The 19,886-nt window shown below is 45.2% G+C and overlaps 1 protein-coding gene across 1 annotated transcript in view; it reads right to left on the bottom strand.

Moving 5' to 3' along the window:
- Positions 1–19,886, bottom strand: part of LOC143987837 (olfactory receptor 2AP1-like) — a 43,687-nt gene that overhangs the window by 15,828 nt on the left and 7,973 nt on the right. Inside the window, exons 2-3 of the mRNA XM_077486927.1 lie at positions 15,416–15,502; positions 4,559–4,703 (exon numbers count right to left, since the gene is read on the bottom strand). Coding sequence (XP_077343053.1) covers positions 4,559–4,703; positions 15,416–15,502 — 232 coding nt within the window. The remainder of the gene's footprint in view (positions 1–4,558; positions 4,704–15,415; positions 15,503–19,886) is intronic.

A 19,886-nucleotide genomic window follows, 5' to 3' on the forward strand; every position in this document is an offset into this window, starting at 1 on the left:
AGTCGGGGGTGGCTGACCACGGAGAACAGTCCGTGACACAACCAGGCCCCTCCCACTGAGCCCTGCCCATCCACACCCCTATGTACTATAGGGGGAAGTCACTTTATCTTTACCTTTTATTGGTCTGTGATGATTTTAAATGCTAATCCATATTTTTCTTTCTCCTTCAGGCGTATCACTTCTGAGATTGTTTGTGGCCTGCAATACATCCATGCTCAGGACGTCGCCCATTTGTAAGTATTGAATTTGCTGACTAACAATCACCCCTTGGCTTCTGGTATGTTTTATTGAATCAGGAAGACTTTCCACCAGAGTTCCCAGTTGCGCTGTCTCCTTCCATCCATTGCAGAAATCTCCCTGCTCATGCCATATTCTGCTTAATGTACAATTTATACAAAATCCAGCAAGAGGAGTGAGACCACATCATGATGAATATAACAGGTGGGCGGAGCTGGAAACCTCGGAACAAAGATCTTCCTGTGGGCGGATATAAAAGAAGCCAATGTCCACCCATCAATCTTCATTCTTCTTTGTATAAATATTTATTGGTTCACTTCCTTTCTTCACAGAGATCTAAAACCAGAGAACATTCTGCTGGACAGCGAGGGTCACGTCAAGATTGCAGACTTCAGCGTCTCACGGAGTAGGATCAAAGACACCACAAGGATTTCAGGAACTGTGGGTACAGACGGTTACATGGCCCCAGAGGTAAGATTCCCGATATCCTGATATTAGACAGAATTGTAATATTTACTACGGATATAGAGAAGAGATAAGGGGGCTCCCCTTTCATTAAGGCCACATTCACACATGGGGGTTTTGAATCTTGTCTAACAAATACCCCGGTGTGAAGGACAAATCGCACAATGCACATTTCAGTTGGCATTCATTGGAATTGCGCCTAAAAAAGCAGTGCGGTTCTACCGAGATTGTCACATGATCAACTGTGCTGCAATCGGGGTGAACCGCATTGCATGAAGCATGTTTCCTAAAAGAAGCTCCTGAACTGTTTTTGGGGGGGCAAGCTTCAGGCAATGTGAAGCTCAAAAGGGCCATGTGTGCATGCAGCCTAAATGGATAGGGTTAGACCCTCTGTCAGGTTTTTATTGGTGTCCTCATTAGGGAAGTCACACTCTTTATGCGTATTGATGATCATTGTGAGTGAGAAAGAAAATGCAGCAGGATGCAAAATGTTACAGATGTCCCCAGAACATTAATATAGGGAAAGTCTTCCAAGGGTGACACCTGTTTGGGGACAAGATCCTAAGAGTAGAGTTTCTCTCACTTTTGGGAGAATTCCTTTGACTTCCTCTTGAATCTCGGGGACAGGAAGTGAAGGCAAATTCCCCCGATGGCACATAGACAGCAAAAATAAGCTGGCAGGGGTCTCAACCCTTCCGTACTCTATCCAAAAACGTAGAAAACAAAAGTTTTGTCTATATATAACATTCACAAGCTCCGCCTTAGTTTGATGTATTTTGAGCTCAATTTTAGGACTCTTGGGAGGCTTCATACATCACACATGTCAGCATGAAGTCATCTGTGTCCTCTGCCCGGTCTAGGAATGTTCTCATCTTTTTTTATCTCCTTATGTTTCTACAGGTCATGGGTACTATGGGTATTGGCTCATACAACAAAACAGCAGACTATTACTCCTTGGGAGTGGTATTGTATGAGATGGCCGTTAGCCCGGATGACTTCAGAGAGATCAAGGAAAACCAGAGTGGAAGTTTGTTCATGACAGTCATTTCCCAGTTCAAAACATGTATGGACATAGAACTCTTTGAACTCATATCTATGGTGAGTATAAGCAGAGCTTTACCTTCTCTTTACAGACAAAACCCTTTCCAGGTTATACAGACCTTGTTAGGAGTTCAGAACACACAACCGTACATTACTGGTGTTGTCATCAGGAAGAAAACAATCATGGCAGTGGCAGATTTGATAGAAAGATTGTTTTATATATTCATCATAACGATTCATTGCAAAATATCCTTAGTTGTGTTTTTTAGTTTTCCTTTAAAGCCTCTCATGAGAGAACATGACACAAATAAAGTACCATGTCCCGACCCGATCCAATCATCCCATAGTGGCGGGTTTACAAACAAAATCAAGGAAGCTGAAATATGTCACTGTCAGAATCATATATTACAATGGGGGGTTCTTTTGTTCACATATTGTTATTGTTCTCTCAATGTTTCTTATTATAATTCTTTCTTCTTTACAGCTCTTATGGAAAGAACAGGATACACGGGCATACCTGGTACGTGACATCAGACGGCACCCATTTTTCCAGTACTTGGACTGGTCTAAGGTAGAGAAAAGACTGTCACCCCCAGCATTTAAACCAAAACCGGTAAGTATATGAATAATGGAGGGGTACATATATATTGGGGGAGGGGAGAATTTCAGCAACATCTAGGAAATATTTTTGTACAGAATTCTCCCATTTGTCATTTTGTGGTTTTTGCACAATCACATTGTCTGGGGACTTGTCTAAAGGAATTTCGTTTATTATTGATAATAATTATTGTGTATGTGTCAGGTGCACAGCTTAGACCTGCTTTATTCTGGAAATTACACCAGAAACACACTTCCTGTTATGAGGTGACAACCAGTGTTGTCATCTTACTTTAAAAAAGTAATTTGTTAAGTTACAAATTACTTTTCCCAAAAAGTAATTGTGTTAGTAACTCAGTTACTACATTGCAAAAGTAATTAATTATTCAACAAAGTAACTGTGACTTTTTTTGAATATTCTAAGGGGCGGGTCTAGTATTACTGTAAGCAAGGGGCACGTTCCCCCTGCACGTCTATTTCCCCTCTGTACCCCCCCTGCACGTCTGTTCCCCCCACACATATATCTGTTCCCCCTCTGTACCCCACTACACATCTGTTGTCCCCCCATACACATATATCTGTACATCTGTCCCCCCCAAACTCATGGATCAGATCGTTCCTCGGATCAGAGTCACGGATCGGATCAATTTTTGTGTCAGCAAATAATTATTCAATTTGCAAAAACCTGTAAAAATTCCACCACCATATAGTCCCCACTGTAATATCCACAATCTCCCCCACTGTCATATACATCTCCCCCACTGTAATATCCATGTCATCTCCCCCACTGTAATATCCATGTCATCTCCCCCACTGTAATATACATCTCCCCCACTGTAATATACATCTCCCCACTGTAATATCCATGTCATCTCCCCCACTGTAATATTGGCCGAGTATGGCTGGGTACAGCTGAGCATGGCTGGGTACGGCTGGCTATCATCGAGTATGGCAGGGTATTACCGAGTAGTGCAGAGTATGGCAGAGTATGGCAGGGTATTACCGAGTATTGCAGAGTATAGCGGAGTATGGCAGGGTATTGCAGAGTATTGTCAGAGTATTGCAGGGTATTGTCAGGGTATTGCAGTGTATTGACAGGGTATTGGCAGGGTATTGCAGGGTATTGTCAGGGTATGGTAGGGTATTGGCGGCAGGGTATTGCAGAGTATTGGCAGAGTATTGGCAGGGTATTGCAGAGTATTGGCAGGGAATTGAAGATTATTGGCAGGGTATGGAGGGATGACTGTGACTACAATTGTCACAGAGCAGCGCTTTGGGCACTACAGATGCAGCCCACAGTGCTACTGCCATCCAATCTCTCCCCTCCACTGCACAGATCTCTGGAGAGAGGAACCAGTGTCATCATGACGCCAGTTTGTTTACAAGTGATCACTCCATCATTTGACGGAGCAATCACATTGTAAATGGCCGGAGGCTGCACCAAGATGGCTGCCACTCCCGAGATAGGCCAAAGCCATGGCCTTCCCTAGGCCGAGGCTGCGGAGTGCTCCATGGATTGCGGCGGGGGCGCCCTAGTGGCGGTAGATGTAATTGCGGTAACACCGCCCAAGTAGTGGGATCGGCGTTACCATGAGGGGAAGAGTAATCAGTTAGATTACTCGTTACCCTCTAAAGTAATGGCGTTAAGTAATGTCGTTTACTTTAACTCCATTAGTTACATCACTGGTGACAGCACAGACTCACTGAATTTATGGAGACATGTTGGCACCCTATTGTGATTAAAATTGCAATCTTCTCCCCCTCTCCTTATCTCCATTACAAAGAGGGGTGTTGCTTTGTAGTACACTGACAGAAGCTGAGAAAGTGCATAATACCGAGATCTCAGCTCAGGCCACAGGAACTTACAAGGTCACTGGAATTCTGACAGGATTAATAGGTATTTTTCTGTACCTGCTGAAAATTTACTTACCCAAATGCAGCCTCCACATGTAAGAACCTTGCTGGAATAGATGACCTTTTTGTTCTTGGGTTTATATTTACATAAAGGTTGTGTTAATGCAGTGCTTCTTCTAACCACTAGAGGGAGCTAGGGTTGAAGGATCCCTCTTGGGGTAATCTTCTGCACATTGGGGGTTGGGTTCACCAAGCTTTGTCACCATTTTCTGTATCAATCAAACACTGACTAATGTCTTTTTTCTCTTACCAGACTCTCACGGAACCTGAATATTTCAATATGACGGTAGAGGAATATTTGGCTCATGAAGATGAGTATTCTGAAGATTCTTCCCTGATCAGCGAAGAAGGCTCTGTAAACTCAGAGGACCTGGAGGATGCTGAAGGTTCTTCAATGATAAGCGAAGAAGGCTCTGTAAACCCAGAAGACCTGGAGGATGCCGAAGATTCTTGCATAATATGCAAAGGAGCCACTGTAAACCAAGAGGTCCTGGAGGATTCCACGACAAGCGAAGAAGTCGATGTAAATGTGGAGCCCATTCCTCATCTAAAATCCACAAAAGATGATGTCATTGGTAAGTATTATAATAGAGAGTTATAAGGCAAGCACAGCAGGGCAATATAATGTATGTCACCTACATATATGCTATTTACATTGGGGTCACTGCTATATACACAGACACTCACATATATACTATATACACTGGGGTCACTGCTATATACACCAAGAAGTGTAACTACATAGAGTGAGTAGGTGTTAGAACCCCTGGCAGGTTTCCATTAGGGAGATTCGCCCTCTCCATTTGATCACCAATGCCACCAGGATGGAAAGTGATGGAAGATCCACCAGGACAGAAATAAACCTTCTGATGGGGACAATGGTCTAGGAGGGGACTCAGATATTTCTTCCTAAGTCTTGCTGTGTTTACAGAACAGAAAATTATTAAAGGGGAATCTCTCCATTGGGACCCTTCCTGTAGCAGTATAGGAACTACAATAAGCAATAGCTTGCAATTAACAGCATAATTTGTCAGTTGTGTGACTCTTCAGTTGACCGTTGGGCAGCCAATCAGATGGTGTCCGGTGTGAGGCGACAGGTATCAGGTATGAAGGAGATGCATAGACCTGCCAGGCAACCCAGTTGTAAACTAAAGGATTGCACATAACAGACTGACAGAGCTGCTGCCATCATCCCCATCATTGCCACTGGGAGTAGTCATGAGGACAGATGTGTTCTGGGCTCTGTATGGGGGATGCAGGAGAAGATTCCTTCTATTTTAACATATAGTGTCCAGAACATAACTGCCCACAGGAATCATTCCCCTGCTCCTGTAGAGCCCCCCCCCCCCCCCACTATGTATTGTTCTATTATATCATTTAAATAAGTGCACTATATAGATTTCTGTATATAGAGCATCACTAGAGTTCAGGTGGCACACTTGTACAACTGCTGAGATAAAACCATTATAGAATACTGGAATGATTGTTATTTATGATAAGCAGAATGATGGGATTGCAATGAGAGGAAGGAAGAGTAAATCACAAACATACTAAGCAGAAAGCACAGCCTGCATATGTAATGTAGCAGATCGGTGGTCTTTATCACCAAGATCTCAGCGCAGTCAGAGATCACATTAGGAATTCTATCTCTAGGTGGCCACAAACTCTAAATATCGTTTGAGGTTCACAATCATTTTATGCCCACAGATTCTGTGTAACATCAATAAATGATGTGTAAATAGTAGAAATATAAATAATTGCTTTCTTTTTTCTCCCCAGAAGCAAAAAATTACCCAACCGCCACTGAAAGTGAGCACATATTCCATGGAACTTTATCACCGGTCCCATCCAGCATAGAGGAGAAGCCAAGCGATGAGGAGATATCCAGTGATGAGATGTCCAGCGAGGAGGAGAAGCCCAGTGATGAGGAGAAGCCCAGTGAGGAGGAGATGTCCGATGATGAGATGTCCAGTGATGAGGAGAAGCCCAGTGAGGAGGAGATGTCCGATGATGAGATGTCCAGCGATGAGTAGAAGCCCAGTGAGGAGGAGAAGCTCAGCAAATTTTCAATGGAAGATTTAACAATCCTTGATTAACTTGGAGAGGGGTCCTATGGGAAGGTGCTATTGGCCTCCCATCCCTCCTATCAACAGAAGTTGGCGGTGACGATGGTTAAACCAGACAGATATCAAGGCTTCGATATTCCAGAGCGCTACATACTGGAATCAATAAGGAACCATCCATATATAACTCATCTGTTTGGAACATTCCAAACAGAGGTAAGTCTTTTTATCTCCCAGTCTTTTCATCCTATTCCTGTACTGCTCCCTCTACTGACCCAGACCCTCTAAAATGAATTTTATGCGAATAACAACTTTTTGGCAGTCAAAACTTTGAGGATAAGCCTCTCCCTTCCCCCAATGACAGTCTTTGGGTGTATCAATTAGTCCTTTGACCAATGGCTGTTAAATTGTGAGAGGCAGAAGGGAGCCCCATTTGTATCCCACACCAGCTTTTTCTATGGGCTCCGACTGTAGTTGGGGAAGCATTATAGGTAAGAGGAGAACTCTAGAGTGCTTCCTGCAAGGCTGGAGGTTGGTGAAGTCATCTGTATTCATATGCGAGTACAAGACTTTACATGGCCCCAGAGGTAAGATTCCTGATAGACTGAATTTTATTGTTTATTATGGGATATAGAGAAGACATGAAGGGGTTCCCCTTTCACTAAATGGAGAATTCCTCCATTGGGGCCCCAGTTGCTTTCAGTGGATCTCCAGGCCAGAACTATATCCAACAAAAGGGGGGGGATTCTGAGAGTTGTAGCAGTGTTGGAGCTTCTTTGTGGAGGACATTGAGGCCGGGGTGTAGATGGAGGGATCTGTCCCCTCCGATTCACACATACAAATGGGATAAAAGTTTCAGGCTCACCTGCTGAACTCCTACTCTATGTCATGGTGAGAGCTTGTGAATATTGAGCTATTGGGGTCCGTATTCCTTTATCTATCCCCTTTAATATGAACAATTAAAGTGTACCTCAAGGCAAAATGGCCTTCTTTTACTTTTGAGTAGAATGGGGAAGATTTAGACCCTCTCTCTGGTTTTTATTGGTGTCCTCATTAAGGAAGTCACACTCTTTATGTGTACTGGTGACTGTTGCTCGTGAGAGAGAAAAGAAATGAAATGAGAAATGTTACAGCTGTCCCCAGATCAGGAATAGAGGGAAAGTCTTCCAATGGTGACACAACTGTAAAAGAAGAATTATTTTCACTTTGGGAATTGTCATTTGACTTCCTCTTGAGTCTCTGGGACAGGAAGTGAAGGGACGTTTCCCCAACAGCATACAGACAGCAGAAATAAATTGCCAAGGGCCTTAACCCTTCCATACTCTATTCAAGACCTGTACGCGGCATAAGAATTATCTGGAATAGATGTTATTGGGATTAGATATATATCAATGGTGTGTTAATGCAGTGCTTCTTCTGACCATTAGAGGGAGCTAGCGGTTGAAGGATTCCCCTTGGGGTAATCTTCTGCACATTTGGGGTTGGGTTCACCAAGCTTTGTCACCATTTTCTGTATCAATCAGAAACACTAATGAATGTCTTTTTCTCTTTCCAGATTCTCAACAAACAGGAATATTTTAAAAACGGATATGGAGACATTTATGGCGTGTGAATACCGACACATTGCGATAAAGAAGCCGGAACAGGAGAACTTCAAAAACTTTTCCTACATCTGCAATAATAATCTGAAGCAGAAACTATCGCCATCTCCCCAAAAGGGAAAAAAATGTCCACCTGCAAGGTGATGCTATAATGTGCTAGTATCCATCGCATGGCACATTATGAAGTACTTACTATAAAACCAAGCCCTCCAGAGGCACATTGTCACCACAGGGCTTCCATCTTCACCCGCTCCTTCGGGTTCACAGACTTCGGCCATTTGAATGGCCTAGCCACGATGATGTCACTCCCACGTATGCACATGGAAGTCACGGCTGTGACACAGAGCTCTAGGGGGACGCCATATGAAGTTTAGGTCCTTTCACAGGTTCTGGTTTGAACCGAACAGGGGGGTGTTCGGCTCATCCTTAACCCTGTGTAAATGTGGCCTAAATGCTAAACAAAATATCTAATTTACGGTCTTGATTTGTGAACCTTAGAAACCCCAAACTGATGATTCAGGGACAATCCGATCGCCTTAGGGGGTCAGGAAGGAATTTTTCCCCCTTTGGAGTCCATCTTACCAAGGGGGGTTTTTGCCTTCCTCTGAATCATCGTAAGGTTTTGGGGTCTGAAAAGGCATCATTTCTGAGGAATCACTGACCGATCTCCAATTGATAGACAGACAGACAGCTTAGGATTGCACTAAGCACAGAGCTCAGGGTTCAGGACACATACTCTCTCCCAGGGTTACAGCGAATGGTGGCACATGTGTTTTGCGATTTGTAAACATCAATATTGGGAGTAGTTTTTTAATTCAATAAATTGGATGTTTTAAATATACTACACTATGGATACGCCTCTTTCTTATTTACCATCTGAATAACGCATTCACGTTGAGGAAAGTAAAGTACCTGGAAAAGCATCATAAAGCGACATAGGGGCTCACACTGTGACGACGCTTTAACCCCTGCAGGGGCAGGGGATCTGGTGAGTACAAACCATCACTTGCATGAAAAACGCAGGGATTAAGAAATTAACCAACTGTGCACAAGTCACCTTTATCACGTTTTTGGACTATTATATTTTTTTATTATTATTATTTTTTTTATATTTTTCATATATTGTATTTATCGGCGTATAACACGCACCCCAAGTTTAGGGGGGGATTTTAAGGAAAAAACTTTTAGGAGGGAAGTTTAAGGGGAAGAAAAAAAACTTACATTTATATGCCCATCAGTGACATCTGCAGCCTTGTCCACCATTGCAGCCTTATGCAGCCTTGTCCACCATTGCAGCCTTGTCCACCATTGCAGCCTTATGCAGCCTTGTCCACCGTTGCAGCCTTGTCCACCATTGCAGCCTTATGCAGCCTTGTCCACCGTTGCAGCCTTATGCAGCCTTGTCCCCCATTGCAGCCTTATGCAGTCTTATCCACCATTGCAGCCTTGTCCACCATTGCAGCCTTATGCAGCCTTGTCCCCCATTGCAGCCTTATGCAGTCTTATCCACCATTGCAGTCTTGTCCCCCATTGCAGCCTTGTCTATTTTATTTTACTATTTGTTTTTTTATTTTTTAAAAATGCCGCCGCCGAGATACACATCTGGCTCTGTGCGGTAGTTCTCGGCGGGCCTTCGGCAGGCTCTTCTCGCCAGCTTTCGGCCGCCTTCGGCCATTTTCTGCAGCTTTTGGCCGCCGAGAAGAGCCGAAGGCGGCCGGAAACTGCAGAGAAGAGCCGAAGGCGGCCGAAAGCTTCCGAGAGCGGCCGGCGGCGGCCGAAAGTTGCCGAGAATGGCCGAAAGCCGCTGATAATGGCCGAAGGCGGGTGAAAGTCGCCTTGAAGAGCCGAAGGCGGCTGAAAGCCGCCCAGAGGCTCAGAATTTCAGGGGATCGGTGTATAACACGCACCCACGACTTTCCCCTGATTTTAAGGGGAAAAAAGTGCGTGTTATATGCCGATAAATACGGTATATTTATATATATATATATATATATATATATATATATATATATATAATTTTTTATATATTACATTTTTTATATATTTAATGCTGGGCACCAGTCATATATTGGAGTTACAACCATTTACTTATTTATTCACTGCCACTTTTGCTTCTCTGTTTTTTTTTCTCACATATATGCAAGTCTATAGATATATATACACACATATATGTATGGTTTTTTTGTATTAAGACTTTACTGAATTTCTAACACAGATTAGTGGACCCAACACTACACAGAGGTTCTAACACTTAATCAATTTTTCACTTCTATTTTTATCCAATTTTTTACTTTCATTTTGTTTATTCCAAGGACCGATCTCACCGAACACCCTTTCTATATTTTTATATAATTCTTATAGTTTATTATCCAATTAGGATGAAATTCATTTCTGGTGGTCAAGGCACTACACAGATTCTGATGTAGTTGGCCTTACAAGATTTTGGATAAAGTCACCAACAAATATATCTTAAGGCCCAACGGTTCTTTCTTCCTTAATATTAGTGGATAAAACATAGCTTTTTGGTTTGGGTTTATATTCTGCACCTTTTGAGGTATAGTGCCACGTCTACCTACACCTTTCCCATTTCAGGATTGCATTACGCACAGAGCTCATGGTTCAGGATTGCACTACGCACAGAGCTCAGGGTTCCGGATTGCACTACACACAGAGCTCATGGTTCAGGATTGCACTACGCGCAGAGCTCAGGGTTCAGGATTGCACTACACACAGAGCTCAGGGTTCAGGATTCCAGTAAGCAAAGAGCTCAGGGTTCAGGATTGCACTATGCACAGAGCTCAGGTTTCAGGATTGCACTATGCACAGAGCTCAGGGTTCAGGATTGCACTACACACAGAGCTCGGGGTTCAAGATTGCACTAAGCGCAGAGCTCAGGGTTCAAGATTGCACTACGCACAGAGCTCGGGGTTCAAGATTGCACTAAGCGCAGAGCTCAGGGTTCAAGATTGCACTACACACAGAGCTCAAGGTTCCGGATTGCACTACACACAGACCTCAGGGTTCAGGATTGCACTACGCACAGAGCTCAGGGTTCAGGATTGCACTAAGCACAGAGCTCAGGGTTCAGGATTGCACTAAGCGCAGAGCTCAGGGTTCAGGATTGCACTAAGCACAGAGCTCAGGGTTCAGGATTGCACTACACACAGAGCTCAGGGTTCAGGATTCCAGTAAGCAAAGAGCTCAGGGTTCAGGATTGCACTATGCACAGAGCTCAGGTTTCAGGATTGCACTATGCACAGAGCTCAGGGTTCAGGATTGCACTACACACAGAGCTCGGGGTTCAAGATTGCACTAAGCACAGAGCTCAGGGTTCAAGATTGCACTACGCACAGAGCTCGGGGTTCAAGATTGCACTAAGTGCAGAGCTCAGGGTTCAAGATTGCACTACACACAGAGCTCAGGGTTCCGGATTGCACTACACACAGAGCTCAGGGTTCAGGATTGCACTACGCACAGAGCTCAGGGTTCAGGATTGCACTACGCACAGAGCTCAGGGTTCAGGATTGCACTAAGCACAGAGCTCAGGGTTCAAGATTGCACTGCACACAAAGCTCAGGGTTCAGGATTCCAGTAAGCACAGAGCTCAGGGTTCAGGATTGCACTAAGCACAGAGCTCAGGATTGCACTACACACAGAGCTCAGGGTTCCGGATTGCACTACACACAGAGCTCAGGGTTCAGGATTCCAGTAAGCACAGAGCTCAGGGTTCAAGGGTTCAAGATTGCACTAAGCACAGAGCTCAGGGTTCAGGATTGCACTACATACAGAGCTCAGGGTTCAGGATTGCACTAAGCACAGAGCTCAGGGTTCAGTATTGCACTACACACAGAGCTCAGGGTTCAGGATTGCACTACATACAGAGCTCAGGGTTCAGGATTGCACTAAGCACAGAGCTCAGGGTTCAGTATTGCACTACACACAGAGCTCAGGGTTCAGGATTGCACTACGCACAGAGCTCAGGGTTCAGGATTGCACTAAGCACAGAGCTCAGGGTTCAGCCCCTTCTCAGCTCTGTAAGTGAAAAAAAGTTTTGCTACTAATAAAATGTGATAGACAGAATGACTCAGCAGCTAGCATCAACAATCTATTGAAATTGTATAGAAAAAGAGAAAAATAAATAAAATGCAGCGATGGTGAAAAAAATGTAGTGATCTCCAAAACCATATCACAGTCATATGTGTTAAAATAATCCCCAATAATTTTAAACCACTTTAAAAGAAACACCATAAACAGCGGAAATGTGCGGTGACACAATGTAACTAGTTCCAAACTGAGGGGAGAGGCAAAACTTAAACTATTGAAGGCCCGTAATAGCAAACTGCTTCTCCAAAGTGTTAAAGAAATATATATATATATATATATATATATATATATATATATATATATATATATATATATATATATATGTATATATAAAGAATAAACTTGCTCCCTCGGGGGGGTGTAGTCCTATTAAATAAGTAAGGAGTACTGTCTCTTCAGACTGCTGCTACACCATAAAGCCTGTATACATCCATACGTCACCAATGATAATCCATATGTAGGTAATAAACAGATAAGGTAAGCTTACCCCATAAGATGGACACACAATATATAGCGGTGAGTTAAATGAGCGTTTGGACCGCCAGATTCAGCAGGTCTTTCAACGGAGACGCTGGCAATGTGGAGACGTATTCTAACTACTTCCAAGAGGAACAAGCAGTGGATGGCCGGTACTGCAATCACTCCAAAAGGTAATTGAACCCATGAAGCAAGCCAATCTCTGGATCACTGGGGTCAGGAGTATATAAGATGCAGAGTGTATAGGTCAGGGGTCATCTTAGCCTCTGTTTGATCTGCAGGTGCCATGGTGACGACACCGGCCAATTGAAGGCATGACAGTTCAGATGAGAGCACAAAAAACTATGACAGTTACCAATCACAGCATGCCCTGGAAAAGTTCAATTGATGATTTTGGTTTGGCTTTAAGTTAGATTTCCCTCATAGAGCTCCCTATAATGATATGGACATTGATTACTTCTACTCACAGTACCTGTTCTTGGCCTCAGAGATGCATTCTGGGAACTTCCTGTCACATGTTCGTGTTCCAGGAGGTGGACCCAGAATTCTAGGAAGTAAAGGTAGATGGATTCATCTGCCCTTAGTAAAAATGGCTGCCATAAGAAAAATAAACAATTACTGTACTAATCATTCTTACAGAGGCCTTGCTATATCTATGATGAGGGTGATAGAGGAGATCAGAAGCCCCCAAAACGTGTCATGTAGAGGTGGCCCCTGGGCTCAGAGCACCCAGCTGGATATGTGGAGTGGGCATTGATACCCCAATTCTTCCCTAACCCAAGGACCACAATAGTGTGCCAGTGTGAGTCAACATTAGAGTGTAAGCTCCTCTGGTACAGAAACTGATGTGACTGGTTCAGTGTCCCCTGTACAGCACTGCAGTATATTTCAGCGCTATATAAATGTATAATAATGTGTGACTGTGGGGGGACATTAGAGCGTAAGCTCCTCTGGTACAGAGACTGATGTGACTGGTTCAGTGTCCCCTGTACAGCACTGCGGTATATTTCAGCGCTATATAAATGTATAATAATGTGTGACTGTGGGGGGGCATTAGACTGTAAGCTCCTCTGGTAATGTGACTGGTTCAGTATTCTCTGTACTGCGCTGCGGTATATGTTGGAGCTATATAAATGTATACTAATAATAGTGTGTGACTGTGGGGGGGACATTAGAGTGCAGACATCTCAAGTCTCCCGCAAGGTGTGGGAGTCTCCTGCATTTCTTGTGATCTCCTGGAAAGGATTGGTGCGGCGGGGGTCGTCAATGTATTGCTACATTTCAGCAGTAATTTACCTGGGATAAATCAGCGCAAACTATATACCAAATATTACTACAGAGATGGAAAATCCTTGTTTGATATGTATTCTACCTCATAGATAGAGTGCAATCAATCAATAATTATATCAATACTAATGGGGAATCCTAATGCAAATTGCTGCTGTGCATGCGTTTATTTAGCTGCTGTGCAAAATGCTACTGTGCAAACTACACAAACAAATTATTTTCAAAAAATGCACAACACATTGCCATAAATTCATAAAGTGAATAAAATAGCTGCTGCTGTGCAGATAATTAAGACAAACAATTAATATAGTGCAAACTTGTGCAAATCATCATCATCAGGTGCTAAATATTAAATAATAATTGAATGAACACTAAATAGTGCATAATGGTGCAAGAGTATCATAAAGTGCTGAGTATCACATGATCCTTTGTGTACACCTTTAGGCCCTTGTACACGCGGTCGGAGATTCCGATGGAATGTGTCCGATCGGAGCGTTTTGTCGGATATTCCGACTGTGTGTGGTCTGCATCAGACTGTTTCCATCGGAATATACGTCGGACCAAATTTTCCAACTTGCCGGAAATATTTTCCGACAAAATGCTCCGATCGGACATACTCCGATCATGTGTAGAGAATTCCGATGTGCCACGCATGCTCAGATCAAATTCCTACATCAAAGCTATTGGCTACTAGCCTGAACGTAGTCCCATCGTAACGAAATTACGTCATCACGTTCTGAAAGATCGGATTTTCCAAAAACTTTGTCCGACCATGTGTATGCAACAGTTTTAGACAAGATCCGTCAGACAAAATCAGACGGATTTGGTTGTCGGAATCTCCGACCGTGTGTTCAAGGCCTAAGTGTGTCGGTGTACCAATACAGTCCTATTTATATTGAGTAATAATACCCATAAAAGTCCATCCATAAAGAGTAAACGTGCAAATTAGTGCAAAAAGTGCTGGTGTGCAGCAATGTGACAGGCAAACTCTTCAGTAGTGATGGCCGAACGGTTCGCCCGGCGGTCGTTTTGCGGCGAATTTCGGTCGTTCGCGGTCCGCTCGTTCGCTCGCCTTTTCCCATCGTTCGCCCCGGCGGACTTACGTGTTTAATGTGTAAAAGAACTTTTACCTTTGATGACACGTCTATCATGGGGTACAGGACAGCCAATTGAGACATGACAGCACATGGACACTTGGACATTCCCCCTAACCTATAAATACACCCGATCCGGTGGCCATTTTACATTCTTTCTTCTGTTACTATAGGGAAAGGTTGCTGTGTGGAGTAGGGACAGATAAAACGCTAGCTATTTGGTACACAAAAGTTATTTTCAGGACTGGTATAGGTGTTAGGTGTATATAGGTTTGCTGTGCTACTGATTCTTGCAGCAGCCTGAGTGTCTTTTATCAGTTTAGAGAAAGGGAAAGGACGGTGTATGCTACAGGGACAGCCAGATTAGTCTTTCATCATCATCATCATCATCATCATCATCATTAGCTGTTACTATCAGGTCCACAAAAGAGCTGTTCCAGTAACCACTAATCGTTCCAGTCTACTGTTTTTTGCCACTTTGTATAGGGACAGGAAGGAAGCAGTGTTGTCAGGCAGTGAGGGTCAGTTTAAAGACTTGCTGTTACTATTAGTTCCACAAAGGTTCTTTTCAGGACTGGTATCAGTGGTATGGTAATAGGCTTGTACGCGTAAAATATTCTTTCTTCCAAATATAGAAAGAATATTATACTTGACTGCTGCCCTTCTGCTGCAGTCTGCTAAACATTCACAACTCACTTGTTCCACAAAGCTCTTTATCAGGACTGGTAACTTGGTCTGTCTAGGGTGCTACAGTACATAGAGTTGAGTGCGGTACAGTCTGCTGTTCTGTAAGGACCGCTATCGGTCCACAATAGATAGGGTTGAGGTGCACTACTGCTGACTGCTGCCCTATACTGCAGCAGTCCTTCATTGGTATAGGGACTGACGTACAGTCTGCTAAACACTAACACACAACCTGCTTGGTCCACAAAAGTTCTTATAAGGACTGGTAACTTGGTTTAGGGTGCTACGGTACATAGGGTTGAGTGCGGTACAGTCTGCTGTTCTGTAAGGACCACTATCGGTCCACAATAGATAGGGTTGAGGTGCACTACTGCTGACTGCTGCCCTATACTGCAGCAGTCCGTCATTGGTATAGGGACTGACGTACAGTCTGCTAAACACTAACACACAACCTGCTTGGTCCACAAAAGTTCTTATAAGGACTGGTAACTTGGTTTAGGGTGCTACGGTACATAGGGTTGAGTGCGGTACAGTCTGCTGTTCTGTAAGGACCGCTATCGGTCCACAATAGATAGGGTTGAGGTGCACTACTGCTGACTGCTGCCCTATACTGCAGCAGTCCTTCATTGGTATAGGGACTGACGTACAGTCTGCTAAACACTAACACACAACCTGCTTGGTCCACAAAAGTTCTTATAAGGACTGGTAACTTGGTTTAGGGTGCTACGGTACATAGGGTTGAGTGCGGTACAGTCTGCTGTTCTGTAAGGACCGCTATCGGTCCACAATAGATAGGGCTGAGGTGCACTACTGCTGACTGCTGCCCTATACTGCAGCAGTCCTTCATTGGTATAGGGACTGACGTACAGTCTGCTAAACACTAACACACAACCTGCTTGGTCCACAAAAGTTCTTATAAGGACTGGTAACTTGGTATAGGGTGCTACGGTACATAGGGTTGAGTGCGGTACAGTCTGCTGTTCTGTAAGGACCGCTATCGGTCCACAATAGATAGGGTTGAGGTGCACTACTGCTGACTGCTGCCCTATACTGCAGCAGTCCTTCATTGGTATAGGGACTGACGTACAGTCTGCTAAACACTAACACACAACCTGCTTGGTCCACAAAAGTTCTTATAAGGACTGGTAACTTGGTATAGGGTGCTACGGTACATAGGGTTGAGTGCGGTACAGTCTGCTGTACTGTAAGGACCGCTATCGGACCACAATAGATAGGGTTGAGGTGCACTACTGCTGACTGCTGCCCTATACTGCAGCAGTCCTTCAGCGGTATAGGGACTAAGAGTTTTGTCACAGGGTGATTTAAAAAATGACAGGCAGAGGAAGAGGCAGCCCCTTCCGCAGGGGTGGTAGGGGTAGGGCAGGAGCAACAGCCTTGAGCCAAAGTGAGAAGTTGCAGAAGGTGCGTTCAATTACTTTAAAGGACGCACCAGACTTGGTTGAGTGGCTCACTCAGCCTTACTCTTCTGCACCCTTCTCATCCTCTCGATCTGCACCCTCTTCTTCACTCTCTGCTATGTGCACCCCCAAAGACACTACCACCAACAACACCACCACCACCACCACCACCACTTACCTTCCGCTTGAGTCACAGGAATTATTTTCCGATCCATATCAAGAGGACATTTCTGATGCGCAGCCACTCTTGGTATTGGATCAGGAAGAGGAGGTAGCAACAAGCGCTACTCAGCAGTCTGACGACAGTACCCAGATCAGCCCAAGAAGGAGGTTGGTCCCCGGTGTTGCTGCCTACTCCGAGATCTCTACTTATAGCGGTGGGGAAGGTGACGTTGATGATGACGTGTCTAGTGATGTCACGTGGGTGCCCACAAGAGAGGAAGAGGAGGGGAGTTCAGAGGGAGATATGGACCAGCAGATAGGGAGGAGAAGCAGCAATAACTTACATTGCACAGCAGGGACAAAGCAGACTGCAAATGTATCAGGAGCGAGTCATCGACCATGTATGGTCACATCTGGCGCTCCCAGGACACCGGCACATGGCTCCGCAGTGTGGGCTTTTTTTAACGTGTCCGCTGCTGACAATAGCGTTGCCATCTGCAATCTTTGCAGTCAACGCGTTAGTCGCGGTAAGCCCAACACTCACCTAGGGACGACCGCCTTAAGAAGGCACATGGGCAGCCATCACCGAGCCCAGTGGGAGCAACGGAACACACAAAGCCACACTGCAGGCTCTCACCGTCCAGCCTCGTCTTCTACTTCTCCTTCTCCTCTCTCCTCACAATTGTCCTCCACTCCACCTTCCATCACGACAAGCTCACGTTTTTCTGCAAAAAGGCAGGCTTCCATGGGCCTAATGTTCGAGCGTAAAAAAATGATGACGCCGGATAACCCTCTTGCCCAACGGTTGACGGCTGGCTTGTCAGAACTGATAGCCCGCCAACTACTGCCATATAAACTGGTGGACTCGGAGGCCTTTCGCAAATTTGTGGCCATTGGAACACCACAATGGAAGGTCCCAGGAAGGAAGTATTTCTCAGAGAAGGGCATCCCAGAGCTATATGGCCATGTTCAGCGGCAAGTGAATGTATCTCTGGCATACAGTGTCAGTGCCAAGATACATCTGACCACAGACACGTGGTCTAGCAAACACGGGCAGGGAAGGTATATCAGTTTTACTGCCCACTGGGTGAACCTTCTGACGGCCGTCAAGCATGTAACCTGTGGCACCCGTGTAGATTTGGTTTTACCGCCACGGATTGCATGCAGGCCTGACTCTTCTTGTCCTCCTCCTCCTACTCCATCCTCCTCCCTCTGCTCCTCAGCTGCCTCCTCCTTTTCCGCTGCTAGCGTCTCTTCCGCTGCACCGCCCAAGCTCCCCAGAACCTATTCCACATGCTAGGTGAGACGTTGCCATGCCGTGCTGCGTCTGTTGTGCCTGGAAGCCAAAAGCCACACTGGCCCGGCACTCCTTTCAGCTTTGCGTTCACAGGCAGATGAGTGGCTAACACCGCTCAATTTGACAGTTGGTAAAGTGGTGTGTGACAATGGTGCCAATCTGCTTAGCGCATTGAAACAGGGCAAAATCATGCACATGCCGTGCATGGCACACGTCTTAAACTTGGTCATGCAGCGATTCCTTGTCAAATACCCTGGGGTCCAGGACATCTTGAGGCAGGCAAGGGTAATCTCGGCCCATTTCAGAAGATCTTACACGGCCATGGCTCGCCTTGCTGACATTCAGCGGCGACACCATCTGCCGGTCAGACGTCTTATTTGCGATTGCCTGACGCGATGGAACTCAACCTTCTATATGCTTGATAGGCTGCTCCAGCAGAAACGTGCAGTTAACGTCTACCTGTATGAACTCTGCGAAAGAAACGGTTCTGGGGAGCTGGGTTTTTTTTCACCGCGCCAGTGGCTGCTCATGCGCGACTCATGCAGACTTCTGCGCCCATTTGAGGAGATCACCAAACTGGTCAGTCACAGCCATGGTGCCATCAGTGACATGGTACCTTATGCCTTCTTTATGGAGCGTGCATTGCGTCGTGTCATTGATCAGGCTGTGGAGGAGCAGGAGCGGGAAGATGAGGAAGTCGCAATGCTGGATGAATTCCCAGGGGGGGCTACTCTATCTGAGACAAGTCAACAACAGGAGTCTGATGAGGAGTCAGAGGAGGATGGTGCCGGGGCGGATGAGCAGGAGCAAGAAGAGCATGCTTTAAACCTTTCTGGGATCCCTGTTGTGCGTGGATGGGGAGAGGAGAATGAAGAGGACGACATTATCCTGGATGATGAGCATGAGCCAGGCCACCACACCGCTTCCACTTTAGTGCAAATGGGGGTCTTCATGCTCCAGTGTTTTAATAGGGACCCCCGTATAAAAAGCATAAGGGTCAAGGACCAATACTGGGTGGCAACGTACTTAGATCCCCGGTACAAACACAAAATGGCGGAAATGTTACCGCCGTCGCAGAGGGCTGTCAGAATGCAGCACTTCCAGGCCTTGCTTCGAGAAATGCTGCATTCTGCTTTTGCGTGCGCTGGCAGAGGAGCAATTCCCACTCCCAGAGAAGGATTTGCAGGTACCAATCCAACAGCGCCTGCAAGAAGAGGCCGGTTTGAAGATGTGTTGGTGACTTCGGATATGAGGTCATTCTTTCAGCCGACCCATTGACAGGTGTCATCCCGATCCAGCATCACGGAACACCTAGACCGTCAGGTGTCCGACTACATGGGGTTAACGGCCGATGTGGACGCTCTGAGGAGTGATGAACCCCTGGACTACTGGGTGGGCAGGCTTGACCTCTGGCCAGAGCTTGCCCAATTTGCAATCGAACTGTT

This window comes from Lithobates pipiens, unplaced genomic scaffold (genome assembly GCF_037356315.1).
Source record: "Lithobates pipiens isolate NorthernLeopardFrog02 unplaced genomic scaffold, aLitPip1_a1.2 Scaffold_1, whole genome shotgun sequence".
In the NCBI taxonomy this organism is placed as follows: domain Eukaryota; kingdom Metazoa; phylum Chordata; class Amphibia; order Anura; family Ranidae; genus Lithobates; species Lithobates pipiens.